We start from the raw sequence: 17782 nt of genomic DNA, 5'->3' as shown, positions 1-17782 counted from the left end.
GAGAAAGGCAGCCCAGCGCTGAGGAGAGCCACTTTTACTGGGCTTGGAGTATTGCTGCTCCACCAAAGGTTTCTGCTGTGGGACTCTGAGTGGGTAAAAAGATAATTTCTCACTGGTAAGAGAGAGATCAACTACTGCTGAAGCAGCCTAAAGCCTACCTGGGCAGAGACAGCAAGCCCCTAAAATCCACATTCAACGCTTTGGGGAAGACCCTGATCTCAGGATTCTGTTTGTGGTCGCATAGCTGTTGCACACATGCCTTACCTGTCTTTTGCTCTGACCACTTTCTTTTCCTAGCTTCATAAAGTTTACAAAGCCACCTTCGTATTCCCCTACACTGGCTGGCATCGCCCCAGCGAGCTAGCCAAACATGGCAGAGACAAACTCAGCTTTCCAAAGGGTAAAACCCGAGGCAGCACAAGCAGGACCTCATACCTCCTTTGACAGCAAGGCGCATGGCAACAAAGGCTGGGATTTCAAATGCTCACATTATACCACAAGTGCTACACGCCATTTAGCCTGCCTGGTTAGCGCGTCTCCTCTGCCGTGCTCTGTACAGTCTGATGGCAATTCCCGACAGCAGCACAAAAGCACTGTGGAGCCCCGCCAGGGTAAGGAGTGAACTCCTGTTCTCAACAGAGAAATGTACTGAAAACAAATAACCAGCATATCCAGGGTACAAGCAAATAAACAGCAATAACAGTGTAACTTTATTTAGATTTAATTTGACATTTAACACAGTAATAAGCACAGAAAGAAAGAAGTACCAAAATACCAAACTCATAGCATATAAAATAATCAAATATATTTCATATTTAGTGAAATATTTCTACAACACATTGGTGGGACTGCCCTGGGTGGCCCAACCCTGTAAATATATATATATATAGCTGCATTATATAAAATACTGTATGTAGAGAAAGCACTGAAACTTATCACCAAAATATAAAATAGCTCAAAATACAGAGAGTTCAGATTTGCTAGTCATACCCAATATTGAAAAGAGGTTCAAACCCACTGCAGGAGATAATGTTCCAGCTTAGATGCCATGGCAGGCATGAGATGGCATTACTGGGCACAGAGTGGCTAAAGGTGGCAGGAGCCTGGCTTGCGGGACAGGCTCTGGACCTGAGCCGATGGCCACAAGGTGACAAAGTTACTGGTCCTCGTCCAGGACTCTCAAGACAGATCCTAAGTGGAAAAGCCAGTGACAATGTTGGTGCTTGTGGCTGGCGCTACGCACCGCAGGGTGCCTGGGCCAGCAGCGTGTGAATGTCTGCGGGGAGGCTTAAGCGCCTGAGCGGCCGCTTGGGTCCCACAGGAGACCCCGCAGCCCGGCCGAGCCGCCCTGCAGCCCGCGCCTGCCTGGGCCAAAGGGCTTTCGCTAAGGAAGAGCTGCCGGAGTCGTGCTCCTGCGGCCCACAGCTGGCCTTTGTGGATCTGGCTGCAGAGAGACTGGTCGTCAGCAAACGCACAACATCACAAGGATATTATTCTGAATTTTAAAGATGCCTCTTCAGGAGATGACAGTAATTAATTCCCATTAGCTTTTAAAAAATCTAGAAAGCTGCTTTTGTATGAGGCCAGACTCCCCCAGGCGATACTGTACATTTGTTCTGGTCTGCAAGCGAGCAGTATGTGAAGTAGCAACCCTGCTGCTACAGGACAGGAACACCAAATGAAATGTTTGTCCTGGCGAAAACTCCCACCTGCCCTGAGGGTGATCAAGGTTAGTGGAGTACTTAAGATCCCAGGCAATTTGTAAATAGATATAAAAAATATGGCATTTCTGGCAGCAGCACTGAAGTCTAACTGGGGTGGATAACCTGCACCAGCGCGTAGCCCAGGTGCTGCTGGTGGCGCCGGCTGGGTGCTGGGTGGGCAGGTGGAGGCACCAGTCCTGGCAGCAGGGGTGAACCAAGGCCGTGTTGGGGCCATTTAGGTCCTGATATACCAATGAGACTCTGTATCTGCTGCTTTCCAGACAACATACTTTTGTGCTTGTTTGTTGCTTTTTGGCTCAATACGATGATTCATTTTCTTGACTACTCCCACTAGGCAGGCAGCTGAGACCTGCCTGGAGGATCCCTCCTTGGGGGGGGGGGGGGGTCAAGCCCCAGTGAGACAGCACCACGATGGGCTGCCCCTGTGCTGGCACCAACCCCACAGCGAGCTGGGGGCTGCAGGAGATCACCCTGGGAGCCCTCCCAAACCCTGTTTCCGTGCTTCTGCCATGCCACTGTAGAGAAGCCTATAACCCACTAATAATTCTGTAAATTGCTCTTTCTCATCAAGCCAGCAGTTGCATCCCTAATTACATGGCAACAATACTATGCTAACAGGATGAGCTGTAATTCCTAGGTGGTATTAGCGTTGTTACTTTACTCTGAGTAACTTCCTGGTAATGGCCATTTGAATGTGGCAATATCAATTAAGTGAATATAAATGCTTAGCCCCTGGAAAAATCATTAATAAAAATTTCATTCTGATAGCCTCTAATCACAGCTAAATACAATTACTCATACGAGGCCACTATAAAAAGTATTTTGCTCATCAGAAGAACTTCATAAGGTTTTCCCAACTGTTTGTAATAAAGAGGACACTATATAGAAAAGTCCAGAAAATAAGCACACGTTTGTTTCTCAAAAACCATAGATAAACATGACAATATCTCTAAATTGCTGGCTACTGAACAGGATTTCATGTAGCTCTACTCAAGCTGTAGCCTAGTATAAATGTTTTCAAAGCAGCACGCTGCTGTTTCATCTGGAACAGCTGCACAAGATTTCTTTGATGTCAAGCTCTTGTGTGAGGATGGTGTTTCAATTTCTCTTTATGCCTCTGAACTGCTAAAACAGGAAGGAAAAGACATTCAATAAAATAGGCGTTTTTCATTTTTTTTTAAAAAAAAAAAAAAAGGCACAAAATTTGGCCTTGAATGCAGTACCAAGAAATAATTCATCACTGCAGTGGCAGCAGAACTACCCTATGCCTCTCGCATCCCTATTTCAAAGGAGACACAGAAAACATCCTGTACGAGGCACTCTCTGGGCTCTCACGCTGACAGCACCCATGGCTAGCGGCTGTCCTGGGCTCATGGCCAGTGTGTGACCTGAGCCCACAGCCAGTGCACATGCACTCCCATCCTGACTCCCTGCACTAGTGCGTACATCCCTCGTGTACTCCCCAAGGAGCATAAATACAATTAGCTGAGGAAGGTCTGCTCCTTCCCCATTCCCGCCCAGGCTCCTCGAGCTTGGCAGTGCCCAGCACAGGAGGCTCCAGCTGCACAGGGCCTGCAAGGCATCCAAAATGACTGTGGCTGGTCATGACAGGCAGCTAAAGAAGGTGCTGCCCTACATCATTCGCCAAAGACTCTTTCTTATGCAGTGAGCAAACGTTTTTTAGATGGCTGTGTCCACAGCGCTCACTGCTGAGCAACCACAAGCACTGCCTGTGAAGCACATAAGTGCAAATCCCCCTCTCAGGCACCCAGCACCTGCCAGTTTCAGAAGTCAGAGGCAGGAGCCAGTGGTACGTCTCTTTTTCACAGCGCTCAGTGCGGAGGAGCCCCATGCAGTGCCTGGAAGGAGGGGGATTGGATTGCCCTGCCTGCTGCCTGCCTGCCTGCAGAGCCAGCCCTCACAAGCTACATATGTTTAGGAGGTACCAGAGTGGACAGCACAGATTTCTCTTTCTATAGGGAGATAAGTCTGAAAAAGTCCGGGACATCAGGAGCAGCTGGCAGGAAGACAGCCAGTGCAATGAGGGGAGAAGTGGCAGAACACTGTTATCTCCAGGCAGGATCTCTCTCCTGCACTTCACAAAGCATTGATGTGGGTTTATTTGCCTTGCTTCATAAATATTTTCCAGAAAAAAGGTTTGTTTGGAAACACTCTCAAAGCAGTGCTCAAGGAGTCTTCCTAGTGACCTCTAAAAAGTACATTTCCTAAAGTGTTTCCCTGGGCTTGTCTTTTCAGACACCCTTTTGCTGTACAATGTTTACTGGAAAAAAACAAAAAACAGCAAAAGCTAAAAAATGCTGCTGAAAAAGCCAGGGATTCTGTTTCAAAATGCAACAAGCTGATGAAAACAATTTCTGCCAGTGCTGGTGAGCTCTCACTCGTTTGCAGTGAGGGTCTGGGGATCCCTGCGTGGCCGTGCCGGGGGGCACTGCCATTGGGCTCAGCGGTGCACACACAGCTCACCTCCCCAACCAACTTACTGCTCTCCCACCGCAGTGCTGCCACTGCCCACAAACGGGATTTCTTCCCTGTCCGTCTTCCCCAGGACGAGATGGTGCTTCTCCATGTTTATGACACACTGTAGAGAATAAATGCCTTTAGGTAAGAGGGAAAACTGCAATTCACAGTGGTCCCAGCTCCCCCAGAATGGGTAAAAGCCCTGCTGGAAAACCCCTACCTTCAGAGATTTCAGTGTCTGCAGCCCAAAGGAGAAGGGTTTCTCATTATCTTCTGAAAAATAGAAACATTCAGATTTATACATGCAAAATGTTCTCCTGTGCTTTTTTCCAGTGACTCCATCCCTCCTTCATGGCTGCCCTGCTAAATAAAACCCTGTTTATAAAGGGACTGAGATACTCCAGAGGAAAACATGATCAAACGAGGGCAGGCGGATACACCTGCAGGGAGACACAGTGTCACTCCATCAGCACGGCAGAGCGTGAGCCTGGTGCCACCAGCGCAGCCCTGCTGAACGCATCCTCCCTCCTCCCTCCATCCCAAGGGCCAAACAGGGACTCTTACTGCAGAAAAGCAGTATTTCTATTTTAATCGTAACGTGTTTCTGAAGCTTCATTTTTCCCCTTGGGGTAAGAGGGGGTAGAGACCCGGCCCGTACCCAGGGGACCGGAGGAGCACACACACACACTCACCCACGACGAGGGCCGCGCACTCCACAGGGACTGCTCCCACCATGAGGGCAAGGCACTCAATTTGGCCGATCGCCCTCACCTTGTATGGCAATGAAACCATCTTGTCGTCACCAGGGAGTGCTTTGAGATGCTCCTTTAACCTGCGCATTGAAAACACTTCTGACATGAAACGGCCATGGTTTGGCTGCTCCAGCGAGGAGCAAATGGTGTTTGGAGGGTACTTACACCTGAAGTGCTCTTAGCTTGCCCCTATTACCATGCTGTTATTGGAAAGCCGCTTTCCTGGCAGGTTTTCTGTGATGCTCTACATACAGCCAGCAGCCTACACCCACGTCAGACCATAGCATGACACACAACACAGCCCTGGGGCCATGTCAGCCCTTGCCCCAAGCAGAGCTCCTTACTGGATTTTGCTTTTTACCTGAGGATTCTTTTTTCCTGCATTTCCTCAAGACTTGGGGAAGCTGCTGATCTAAAATTGCCTCTAATGCAGCATGGGTGTAAGGAAGGGATACTCCACTCCAACTCCCACCAGTGGAGCCACCGACACTGTGTCCCCATGGCTCACAGCTGGGGCAGCGCTCCCAATCCATCCTTGTTAGCAGGTGCTGCTGCTGGGTTTATTCAGAAGAAATGGGGACAGATCAATCACATTCAGCCTGAGAAAAGGATAAAAGGGTGTCAGGAATATCTCAGGTACAGTCGTTTCTTCTGTCTATGCCCCATGAACGAGTCTGACAACACTGATTAATTATTTAGCTTCAGTTTCTCTTTTAAACTGAATGAGAATCTAATGGAAAGGCAGTTCAAGGCAGTGATCTCTCCCTTGGATAAAACCTGTACTGCTTTTCAGCTATTTGAGGTACCTCTGCACTGCAGCAGTGCGTGTGTGTCTGTCTGTCTGTCCATCCATCCCGGGGGCCAACCAGCCCCCTGCAGAGACAGAGGCCCCAGGACTGAGGTGGGGATTGCCCATGCCATCAGCACAGGTACAAGGACCAGGAGAGGTAGCAGAGAGAAGGAGCTGGATCCCCTCTGCCACTTCCCTTAGGGACCGGCCTTAAAAAGCAGGGGAAACATCGAGAAGAAGCTTATGAGCTCCTTGGCCCTGAGCTGGCTTTACTCTGGCCTGAGACAGGTTGGAGTAGCTTTTCTGGGTGCAGACACCTCCAACAGCTTCTCTATCGACTCAAGGGAAGACATGTGGTCTTTGGCTGTGGTCTTTGTTTCGCCCCATTTGTCCTCACCACAGGGCACAAGCCACAGCGCTGGAGCCGGGACTGAACAGAGCCAAGATACAGCTAGAGGTGGCTCCTTGGTCTGGCGCCCACTGACCCAGATGGTTTTCCCAGGCCTGACCAGGGCTGCAGAGAGGCTGCAGGGGCAGTGGCAAGGTAAAGCCCCCTTCAGGGAAGCGCTTCATCACAGCTGAGACTGACCCAAGGATGGATGGATAGCGCGTGGGCAACGCATGGCTGAAAGCCAGCCAGGAAACTGCAGCGAGGTGAGGAGAACCACTGACCATGATGCAGTGACACATCTTGGAGCTGGGTTTGCAAGTCTAAGGTGCAGTGACCAGAGCTGCTCAGGTAACAGCTGCACCCACACCTCCGCAGGGGATTTCTTATGCTGCAGCAACCTGCGAGCTAACCCCACCGCTCTCCTCAGAGGCGAGGGGAAGAGCTCAAACGGCTCCATGACAAGATGCAAAAAGATTTTTTAAAAAGAAGGGAGAAATTGGGCCCGTGCCTCAGGCACACACACACATTGCTTTTAGACACTGGGTCCCAGAGACCTCAGCAGCAGGGCCCATCCCCAGAGCTGCTGAGCTTCCACTGCGGGCAGCAGCACCCAGCAAAGCTCGCTGCGGGGCCCCTCCTGCTCTGGCAGGAACAAGAGCAAAATTGCCTCGCACACCTCTTCCCTGCTGTGTTCCAGGGCTGGATTTAAACAAAACTCGTGTTTTATCGTTGCCACATGTGCTGGACTGCTTTGAAGTAAAATGTCCTGGAGCAGTGCCTGTTGTCGCACGGGACCTACCACAGCGACGGCAGAGCGAGCCAGGCATCAAAGCTCTGGTTTCAACCCGCTTTGTTAATCTGGCTTTAGCTTCTGTCCCTGCAAACACAAACAGCAAAGGAGCTGCAGGAAGCTGCCTGCAAGGCAGCCCTGCCTGCTACCCGCCTCGCCAGCAGCACATGCAGGACGGGGCATCGCTCTGGTCGCGCTGTCTGCCTGCACACACAGTGTGGGCCTTGCACACCCACCGGTGTCCGTGGGGTCCCACCTGGCAGGAACCAAAGCTTGCTCATTGCTGATGAGTAACACTGGGGAGGGACATGGGCCTTTTAACTGCAGCTGTCCAGCTGATGGCTGCAAAAGTGATCTTGCTCAAATCAGGAGGGAATCCCCATAACTTGAGAGCAGAAACTGGCTGTCACCTATTTCTTAAGCTCTCTTTGAAGGGTGGGGACTGTGAAAGCAGGTTGGTGCTGCAAAAACTACACAGGGCATGCATGAGTTACATTGAGAGCAGACAAACTGTCACAGAGCATCGCTGTGCAACTCGGACATGTTGAGCAGCCAATACAGCATCTTGCAAGATGAGACCCCCCAAATACATTGTTATCATCCATAAGTTAGGCTGAGCAGCTCCACAGTCTGTGACAAGTTTGTAGTAAGCGCAGACACCTTCCAGCCACTAAACACTGTTGTGCAAAGAAGTAATTACTGTCTGGACAGAAAACAGGCACCATTCATTCAGAGCTGTGCAGTAGTGCTCAGGGAGCAACTGCAATTGGTTTTTGCATAATCACCGCAAGCCGGTGATAAAAAGCAATGACTCCATGGGAATAAAGTGCCAAAATCTCCTTGATACCCTGTGAGCTGATGTCTGATCCCACTCCTTGGAGATCAGCAGGAGTTTTGCTGCAAACGGCTGGCAGTCAGCTCTCTAACGCTACGTAAATGCATTTCCATTCAACTGGGAGAAATTTGTTATTGGGAGTAGCAGCAGACACCAAATTTCGAGCACATGCATGTACACAACCACACAGCTGCTTTACACCCGGGGCCAGGGCCAGCAGTGCTGCAGCCACCAGGTCCCTGCCTCGCTGCAGGGACCTGCAGGGCTGGGCTGGGCTGACCCAGCCCCACATCTGCCCTGGGGACACAGAAGGCCGGGGGCAGGGGGGGGGGCTTCAGCTGTTTCATGAGGCACTGAATGACAAACAGGCAGGCACTGAAAAAATCCAAATGCATCCAACCCTCTGAAGGGATTTATTCAGAGGTGAGTATGTTGGTACAAGTGGCTTTCTATTTCAGCTCCCTGCAAGGACATTTAAGAATAAGCCAGGATTTGGTTGTAACAGAGGCTCAGGGGCTTCCCCGGGCACAGCCCAAAGCACTCCCTTCCAGAATGGCCATTGCTGGCGTGAGCGAAGCTCCAGCCCCAGGAGCACTGCCTGTGCTGCCGGGCGCCCCGAGTTCCCACAAAACAGAAATCCAGCTGGATATTTACCCTAGCCTGTCCAGGCAGGCAGATGACATGAGGTTGTGCTGTGAGCCGGTGTCCACCACGGCCTTCAGCTCCTTCCCTGCACACTGCAAGAGCAAACAGAGATGGGAGACAACGCGTGGGATGCAGGCTGAGTGCAGGATGTGCAGGGTGTCCGGGGTCTCCCCTCCACACATGCTGCTTCCCGACAAAACGCCAACATCTCCTCACACCAGCCCATCCCCGCTCCAGCGCACACTCAGTGCCCGCAGGGTATCACCTCGTCCACCCCAGGCACCCAAAAGTTGGCTCTTGAGCTGCTTTTTGAATAAGGTGGTGCTACTAAACAACACAGTGTTGGGTACTGAGCCCTTTCTGGCAGCATCTGCCCCTGCAGAGAGCAGAAGGGGCAGCCCCAGGCAGGAGGGGAGATTGTGGAGAGTGGGAAATACAAAAGAGTGTGGGGACAAGGAGGAGAAATGTGAAATTACTCTTGGGGAAAGAAAAGAGTGATAACACTTGAGGAAAACAAATAGAATGTGAGCACAGGGATTTGTCATGCATAATTACTCCTCTGTGTTTCAGCATGCTGCCCCAGCCTGGCTACCCCCTCCACCCTAATGTCCAAGGGAAGACATCCACCAGACCAGTTTTGCCTGTGACACTCAGGTGAGCATCCCTGCCACAGCAGCCCTGAGCTGCAGAGGGAGAGCATCCCCACAGCTGTGACAGCCCTGGTGGAGTGCAACCCTAATTGGGAAACATGGAGAACAAGAGCACAGCTTGATGCTGTCAGAAATAAAGTCTGGGGAGTAAAAACCCAGAAGGCTAGGGAAGGACTATTACCTGGCAGCTCACCACAATGAGCTCCTCATCCTCCGTTTTGCCCGAGCTGCCCAGTTTGGTTTGATTCAGCTTGTTGGTCTGCACTGAGATATCACTCTTTGGGGTCCAGCTGCCTCGGCTGCTTCGTAATTTTGATAAATTTGTCTCCATCAGGCGCTTCTGCAGAATATTATGCGGTTGCTTTAAAAAAAACACACACAGAAGATCAGGGTGAAATCAGAGGAAAGCCGTGAAGTGACCTGAATTACCAGCCTGCTCGTGGTGCCCGCGGGCCAGCGCTGCTCTCACAGGAGGGATGCCCTAAAGTCTCACTCTCTCTGATTCCCAGACTACGTGTGCTCTTCCTAGCCTACACCTGTTTGCTCCTGTCAGCTCTAGCTTACCTGGCTTCGACTAAAGAGAAATACTTTGTATTGGCAAGGGAATAATCCTTTCAAAATATTAGCTGGAATTTAGAACGATGCCTTTCTTTTTCCAAATTCAAGTTCAAGATTTGATTTCATATGGGAATCGTAACAAGTCAGGCTTTTCCAAGCTGGTGTTTCAGCCATGATTGCCTTCATCTGTTGATAAGGATATCGGTAATTCTGCAGTGATGTGAGAAGTTAAGAGGTAACAAATGACCTTTCCAATTACATGCACCACCTAAGTATGAAAAAGGTATGGACTTACTGAATGAACACAGATGTTTTCATTGAGCACTGGCATTGCTGGCTTAGGAAATACGTGTGTCCTGCCTCCACATGCGGCGATGTTCTTTGGGTGAGTCAACCCAGAACTTAAGATGCTGATTTGGGTGTCTTGGTTCTTACAGGTGTGAGTGAACAAGGCACAACTGCAAGAAGAGAGCTAGAGATGGTGTCTATTGTCAGACCTGGTCTGGCCTTTAGATCAGAATTTGGTTTGAAATTGCCTTGCATCTCTCTTCCCTCCACATTTGTATTTAGCAGCTAAGGGTAAGTAAATGGGACCAATACTGGGTGCTGTGCCACAGGAGGGAAAGGGAAGGAGGGGAAGAGGTAAGACAGTCTGAGGTAGATAGGTAGGTATTCTCCTGGGAACACCCAACACTTCATACAGCAGCTTCTTGCTTTCTCTGTCATTTCTGTTTGCTCTGTGAGAAGCATGTTGCCTCTCAGAATCTCCTTCAACTGCTTTCCCAAAAGCCTTTTTATGTTTAATGTTCATCACGGATGGATGCACATACTCTGCTGGAGGTGAAATTACTCTGCTTGATTATCTGCTCATTTCTCTGCCTGGATAATCTCCCTCCCCCCGGCCCCCTTTACTGCCCTTTCCTCCTGATTTTAATTTGTCCACAGTGAGACCTTCTTACTGGCTTATTCCTGAATTTTTGCATTCACATTAAGTATGGCTGTGTGTCGGCAGAGTCATCTAAACCAGAAAACCTCCTCATCCCAAGGGAATTTCAATGGGCTCAAGATAATTTTGAAAACCTCGGGCTGTGGTTCTCCAAGTTGGCCAGTATTCGTCCTCATGTGCAGTGTCTCGTCTTTAAAATAATCTGCAGCATGTTAAATAACAGCACTTACAAAAGACTAATGCAACTTGGCATCATCCTAAAATAACTGCAACCGTGTTAGTGCTTCAGATCCTGCTGCAGGCATAACACAGGCGGTTTAACTGGACCTGACTGATGAGATCAGGTGGATGCAGCCGACACCAGTGGTCACTGGGACACGTAATCTCCTTTTTCCCCACTTTGCACTGTTCTTACTTCTGCATACAGCCTGCAACTTGAAAAGAAATAAGATTTCATGACCGTTTTCAATTGCAGCAGCTATGTCTGACCAGCTCACTAGAGAGCATGTCCTGTGCAAAGGCAGCAACACAGCCGCACTCCCAGCGATGGGGAGGAATCAGGTCCGACATTGCGCTGTCTCCTTCATCCACAAAAAGTAACAAAGCTCCAGCACTGCTCTGGTGAGCACCACCTTCCCGGTGAGACTGAACAGCAGAAACCAGGCAGGCAGACTGGCTCCACTAGTAATGCACCCTGTGCTGAGGGACAAGTAAATCACTTTGGAAGCAAGGGCTTCCCTTACGTGAGGCAGAAGCTGTAGGTGCACAGGCAGCACTGTGATCACTTCCAAGGCTCCTCATCTGAGCAAAAATGCAAGCCAGGGTTTGCTGACAGGGGATGGCACATCCTTCTTACCCTTTATGTTTGCCTGGAACTCAGACACGCATCTGGAAAACTAATTCCTCACATCATCAAAAAAAACAAATGAGGGGATAAGGGACTGGAGAAGTAGATGGGTGGAGTTCCCCGCTGGCCAGAAGAGGCCTGTTGCACAGTGGTCACCTCCACGTGCCCAGCCCTGCTCAGCTAGGACTGAGAAATTTTGGAATGGCATCACCCAGGACAGTCTGGGCGCTCTTCTGATCTGCCTGGCCTCAATCATGTTGCCAAATACCTTTGAAAGAACAGGCTGTAGAAGAACAAGTCACAAGCACATTGTTGCTATTTTAACTGTCATCTATCCTTGAACTAAACCTAAGTGGTTTTTTACTAAAAGTTCTCCTATGGATCATTAACCAATTATGTATATGGGTTTTCTCAGGCCCTGGTTTTATGAATCCTATATGGAATCCATCACTGAAAGGAAAAAATCCATCGCACAGCAAACACAAGTTACCACCGCAGATGGGACTGTCTTTTGTTGACCCTTGCTGTTCTGAAAGCTGCAGCGAATCCTGCCTTCGGGGGGACAAATGTTGCTTATGTTGTGCTCCAGTACAGAAATAATCTATCAAGAGGGGGCTGAAAAGGTTCCCTGCAGCACCATCCTGTCTCAGGCTATTAATTAGTTTGCTTTAACTTGTATTTCCCTTGACTCTTGTGTGCAACGGAGTGAGGGATGTTAGTCATGGCAATGACTCAAGTGATGGATACGTACTTGGTAAACAGATAATGTACCAGGGGACATTCGCAAATGCACATTTTGCTGGAAAACTGTAAGCAGATCATGTCTTGGAGGGAGGGAGGGAGGGGAAGGGAGGAAAACCTCCCTGTGACAGCGATGGGGGAGGCAGCTGTGCTCTCCCTCCAGCACGGGCCAGCCACACAGCCAGGATTGATGTTTGAAGTAACCCAGATTGTGGGGAACTGTCTTCCTGTGCATTGCACAAAACTGTTAAAAGTTTTGTAAAAGATAAAATGTTACATACCATTGTGTAAGTGCAAAAAATATTATTTCCTAGTATCTTTCAGCACAATATAACTACAAACCAGGATTTTTTCCATATCTCCCTTTCCATCCCTGAAACTTTGCAAAAACATATAATCCCCTAAAAAAGTCACAGTACAAACCTAAAAGGAGTGGAGACACCAGCTATTACTGAACATATTTACTGCTTTCTGTCAAAATCACAAATAATTCTGTCCAGTTTTGTTCCTCTCTAATTTATAAGCAAGTGCATTGCTGCAGTTTGCAGTATCCATCTCTCTGGCAGGTTTCCCACGATTTTGGCTTCTAGATCTGGGGATAACAAGACCCGTCAGCAACAGTTTCACTCAGGTGGAGATGAAAGTCAGTGAAGATGCCAGCTCTCCTCCCCAAACCTATCTCAGGACATTTGCCCTCTCTTCTGTACCTAGCCAGTAGAAAAAAGGAGTTTTAGCACACCAACAGAGCTCATCCCAAGAAATAACCAGTTTCTCTCTTATTCCTATTCTTCATCCAAACTCACCTCTTCTACCAGCAGCCTGTGCTCATGTGCTGCCAGCCCCTCTCGCAGGGGGATGAGGTGGGACAAGAGATGCCCGCTGCTCTTCTGCAGCCCCTGGATGCCCAGGCAGTGCCCAGGTCTCTGACCACGACAGTGCATGTACCATCAAAGTTGTTTGCATTTTAACCAAGACACAACAAACTCTGGGGAGCTCACAGTGGGAAAGAAGGAAAAACTGAATGCGCTGCAATTAACTGCAGTGTTGCACCAGCTACAGGAGCAGGGGACGGGGCCGCTGGGGCACCCAGAGCTGTGCTGAGGACCCAGGCACCCAGGGGAAGCTCTGAGGGCATTTTGGGGCAGGAAAAAATGCTTTTTTTGTTTGTTTGTCACTATTTATAACTTTGTTTACCAGGTTGTAGAGTGATGCAGGACTGTTTCAGGGCGAGGGCGAAGCATAAGAGCACGAGGAGCAGCTGCCAACAGCCAGCTCACCCTGCCCAAACTTGGCAGGAGGTCACGGTCACAGTGTCAGGAAGCCCAAAATCCAGCTAACAACCATCTTGTGCCAATTTTCTGGCCTTCGGAGATGAGGCTAATAGTGAGGTATCAAAACAAAACCATTTGTGCTCTATATACCCAGCCCTACATTTGCCAAATCCAATGTATGCTATGCTATAGTTTGGTCTTATACTAGCATAAGAAACTGAAGGAATTAATGCCTCAAACATTCATCGACAGAGAAAACCTCAAGGACAAGCTGTGACCTTTGTGATTAGTTGAAGGGATGCCACCCAAGGAAGCGCGGAGAGTATTGAAGGATGCATGTCCCCGCTCCCTTACAGTTGTATTGACAAGTTCCTTAGATAAGCCTCAAAGCGGAAACCCAGACTGACTGAAACCAAATGTTTCTCAGAAAGCACAAGGTCCACTAATTACTGGCTCCATTGTGTAAGCCTGAAGAGGTGATAAGGATTGATAAGAGGTGAGCATCCAGCAGCAGAAGCTGGATGATTGCTCAAGAAGCACTAAGTCAGCAAAAATCTGTGGGAACCAGGGGAGAAGTAAAGGCGACAGGGGGACACAGGTGACCACTGACTCAGCTGGACGAGGGGGTTAGTGCACCCCACTCCCCCTCAATGTATACTCACAGAAATGAGTCTGTGGACTACCTGCCTCTCTTGGACTAGTATGCTAATCAGCTGGTAAGGTGAAGCTAAAAGGCAACAGAAAACTGCTCTGTGTGCACGCACCACCCAAAATTACCGGACCTGAGACAACGCTGGAATCCAGGGGTGGTGATCCAGATTTCTTTGACTGTCTCTCTCCTTTCTTTTTCTTCTCTTTCCTTTCTTTTCTCTCTTCTAGATTTACTAGACTGCAGTGCTGACTACCCTTTTCCAAGTTTAAGCTATTTCTACCACAAGTAAAACATTTTAACTGGTTGCCTGGTGTCATTTCACCTTAATTTAACCTGAGGGGATCACAGAATCTTAACAACTCTCTGGGCTCCCAGTCCAGATCATAACAACTAGGTAACCAAAGTGTAATATATAAAGGGAGTAAGAAGCTAGAAGAGTTTGGCCCAACCCAGAATAATACACTGAAATATATTGGAGGCTTAATATAGATAATTACAAGTATTTATTAAACCTGCCCATATGGGGCATCACCATGAGAGATGCTTCAGGAGCCGAGTAACAAGACACAAGCTGGGGGATGCCAGCAACCTGCCCTGGTGATCTGCTGCTGCCTCACTGTGCATAGCACCCCCTGCACTGCAGCCAAAGGAAGGGGATTTCTCCCCAGAATCAGAGTGGTCACTGGCAACTGTCACCCTGGCAGACAGGGTCTGTCCTCACGACCTGTCCCCATCTCTGGGGAGCTGTTACCTTCTCTCTTCTCCTACTGAGGCCATTGGAAAACCCCCGTGGGAAACCCTGCATTAATAACACCAGTCACATCAAAAGCCCTTCCACCCACGTCACCACAGCTTTCATGCAGCTTTAGACAGGAAAATGTGCTGCTTTGTTAGGACGCACGCAGTTATCCACACAAAAGGTGTGCAAACACCCTGGGCAAAGACTCCCGATGCCCTGGGCTGCTTGACTGTGTTGCTCAACCCCTCTGGACCCGGACCTCTTGGTCTGGGGCCATGTCAAGGTGGGGGTCCCACATTTCAGAGGCTCTTGGTGCTTCTCCAGTCTCAGAGACACACAATGTCACGCTCCTTCTGGGGACAAATTTTGTGACATGCAGGCAGCCACAGCACCAAGGAGACACGGTGGGTTCTCTTGAAGCAATGTTCACTGCTGTCCCAGCCACGTGCTATGTGAGCATGGTGGTGCTGGCAGTGTTGCTTCTCTGCAACATGACCCACTGCAACAACTCTGAAATTCAAGGCATCTTCTCTGCAGCTGTGAGAATGGGCCTAAGCACATGCCAGTCCTGTCACTATGGGGACTCCCCATACGTCCTATGGGGCAGGAGGCTGTGGCCAAGGTGAGCCCTGGCCACATGTGCCCACTGTCCCATCAGCCCTGGCTGTGGCATGGGGACAAGATGGTTTTGCAGTGGGGTGGCCCATACCAGCTCAGTTCTCACCCCAGCCGGAGACCTACCACAGCCAGGGTAGCCAGGGCAGGCAGCACATATCTGCCATGTCAAACCTCCTTTTTGTCCTTGGAGAGGATCAGGAGCTGTGGACTGTCCCAGGGCTTCGGCACATCCCTGGAGAGAGCGCCCCCATGCAGACCCTCCTTGCAGGGGCTGTGGTGCAGCAGGAGAGATGTGTGGCTCAGCCGGCACAGGATCAGGGAGGAAACCTCTGGTGATGTTTCTGTGACCAGAGCCATGGCAAGGGGCCCCATGCTCTGCCCTGGCACCAGGGCCAAACCTGGTCCTTGCTGCTGCAGGGACAAGGACTTCAGTGCTCAGTGCCCCTGGCTCCTGCTACCTGTTGCCTCTCGCCTGGGCAGAGCAGAAACCCCTATCATCAGGGTCTCAGCCCGGCACACTGTGGGTCACTGAGCCATGACACATTATTTAGACTCTGCAGATAATAGTAATAACACCACCATCACACTCTGAAAGGCAGTTTGTAGCTCCCTGATGGAGAGCTGCCGTTCAATGCTGACCAGAACAGCTCCTTCCGAGCCTTTCCCTGGGCAGGAGCTTCACTCCCTACAACTGCAAAACATTTGGGATGTCAAAAAAAATCACCTCCGTGCGCATTGCAGAGAACCGCCAACTCATTCCACTTACCTGAGCCAGGCAGAGTCAAGCCTAACCCAGCTGAGCAGGAAAGCTCCGACAGAACAAAACTACCCCACTAAAAAGAAAAAGATTCACCTTTTTCAATGAACCTGTACCAAGCATTGAAAAAAACAAATATTGTGTGTTACAAGGTGCAAGAATTTTGCAACAATTGGGCAAAAAATAGTAAAGGAGCGTTCCTCGGTAGTATATATTTTCTAGGTTTTGCTCCTTATATCAGAACTTTTGATGTTACATTTAAATGTAATTTCCCATTAGAGAAAGCTCAAACGTTTGTGCACATTAGTATTTAGAAATGCTCTCCAGTCCCTGGACACAATGAATAATATTGTATGTCAGCTACAGGATCACACAGATCATTGCATATGTAAATATTTGAAACCTAGAATTATATATCTTCATTTTAATAACCCCATATGCATATGCCTTTATCAAAGGGTAATCTTGGCAGTTTTATATTTTGAAGTACTAGTGACTGCACTTCACTGAATCTTTCATGATTATATGTTGTGTGTATATATGCACAGACAAACATATGTGTCTATATGTATGTATTATATGAAGCCATTTTGATTTATTCTGATTCAGGGGATTTTTTTACTGAAAACAATATCCCATTTTCATGTAAATATAAAAAAAAATAATCAAAAGCTTTCAGAACTAAGTGCCAGGCATCTGAAAGCACCTACTAGCAAAAAGCAACCCTAGTGATAACCAGCATTGTATTTCTACTCCTTTTCTTTTACATACAAAAGCCTTATTTTTAAAATCAATTTCCACAAACAACCAACTTCTCCTGGCACAAACAAAAAAATAGACCCTGCCCTACAAGGTTCTTAAGTCTCCTTCCAATAAACACAATAAAGCCTTACAGTATCTTTTGAAGTCCCCAGCTTCTTCAGCCCATCCAGAGGGAGGAGATCTGCAGAATCCTTGTGAATAAACTGAACCGCCTGCTTCATCCTCCTCTGCTGGCGGAGAGATGCTGCTTCCCTTATCTCCACTTCTTTTCTACTCGGTTCTGTCAGGATACCTGAGTAAAACATCTTTCCACCTGCGTACAGCTCGCTTCTCAAAGATGCGCCTCTCGGAGGAATGGAGCCGGGGAGATGCTCTATCGCCTGCGCTTTATAACCGGAGCCTGGTGACGTCTGGAGACCGGCAGGTACTCCAGCCAGCACCGCCGAGTAACGGAGGGGTTGGGCACATCGTAATACGCTGCACAAACAACGGCGGGTGAGCTCAGGCTCCGTCTAAGGGAATAAATCAGCACTGTTCCTCCTCACTGCCTCTCCTGAAAGCGAGATTAGCTGCAGGCATCCGACGGCTCTCAAAGCCCCCCAGCAGCCTCAAGGGCAGAAAAGGGAGCGCCAGAGCATCAGCACAGTGCCCCGGCTCTCTCTTTTCTGCCCGTGAGGCTGCTGGGGGACTTCGAGAGCTGGAAACAGCCCCGGGAGCCAGCGCACCTCCCAGCCAAGCTCTGCCGGCACGGCTTTTTTTGGCCTGGATAGGAAGTCCGGAGTGTCACAGCAGGTGACAGCTGCTCAGGTCTCAGGAGGTCCTGGATGCCGCTGCCC

The 17782-nt window shown here is 49.3% G+C and overlaps 1 protein-coding gene across 4 annotated transcripts; it reads right to left on the bottom strand.

The window, feature by feature from the left end:
* Positions 1-677: 677 nt before the first annotated feature.
* On the bottom strand, positions 678-17406 carry NRIP3 (nuclear receptor interacting protein 3). Of its 4 annotated transcripts, none has more exons than XM_074842465.1 (7): positions 17078-17406; positions 9237-9416; positions 8415-8497; positions 4895-5034; positions 4423-4475; positions 4209-4323; positions 678-2846 (listed from the first exon to the last, which is right to left on the bottom strand). In XM_074842465.1, the coding sequence occupies exons 1-6, from the start codon at positions 17249-17251 to the stop codon at positions 4222-4224; spliced, it is 732 nt and encodes a 243-aa protein (XP_074698566.1). In that variant the 5' UTR covers positions 17252-17406; the 3' UTR covers positions 678-2846; positions 4209-4221. The 4 variants fall into 4 exon arrangements, with proteins under 4 accessions (XP_074698566.1, XP_074698563.1, XP_074698564.1 ...); XM_074842462.1 differs by having other exon boundaries at positions 678-2849; positions 4226-4323; XM_074842463.1 differs by having other exon boundaries at positions 4226-4323.
* Between the last annotated feature and the right edge of the window lie 376 nt (positions 17407-17782).

Source organism: Strix aluco, chromosome 16 (assembly GCF_031877795.1).
Source record: "Strix aluco isolate bStrAlu1 chromosome 16, bStrAlu1.hap1, whole genome shotgun sequence".
Taxonomy (NCBI): domain Eukaryota; kingdom Metazoa; phylum Chordata; class Aves; order Strigiformes; family Strigidae; genus Strix; species Strix aluco.
The sequence above is the reverse complement of the archived record's forward strand: the minus strand, read 5'-3'. Positions and strand labels throughout refer to the sequence as shown.

What these genes read in the sequence shown, in the direction of transcription:
- NRIP3 (XM_074842462.1), bottom strand. Translation starts at nt 17,251, where the DNA reads ATGTTTTACTCAGGTATCCTGACAGAACCGAGTAGAAAAGAAGTGGAG. An exon ending in TCATTGTGGTGAGCTGCCAG is followed by an intron (nt 8,498 to 9,236) that starts GTAATAGTCCTT and finishes TTGCTCTTGCAG; the next exon opens with TGTGCAGGGAAGGAGCTGAA. An exon ending in GCCTGCCTGGACAGGCTAGG is followed by an intron (nt 5,035 to 8,414) that starts GTAAATATCCAG and finishes TTCAATGCGCAG; the next exon opens with GTTAAAGGAGCATCTCAAAG.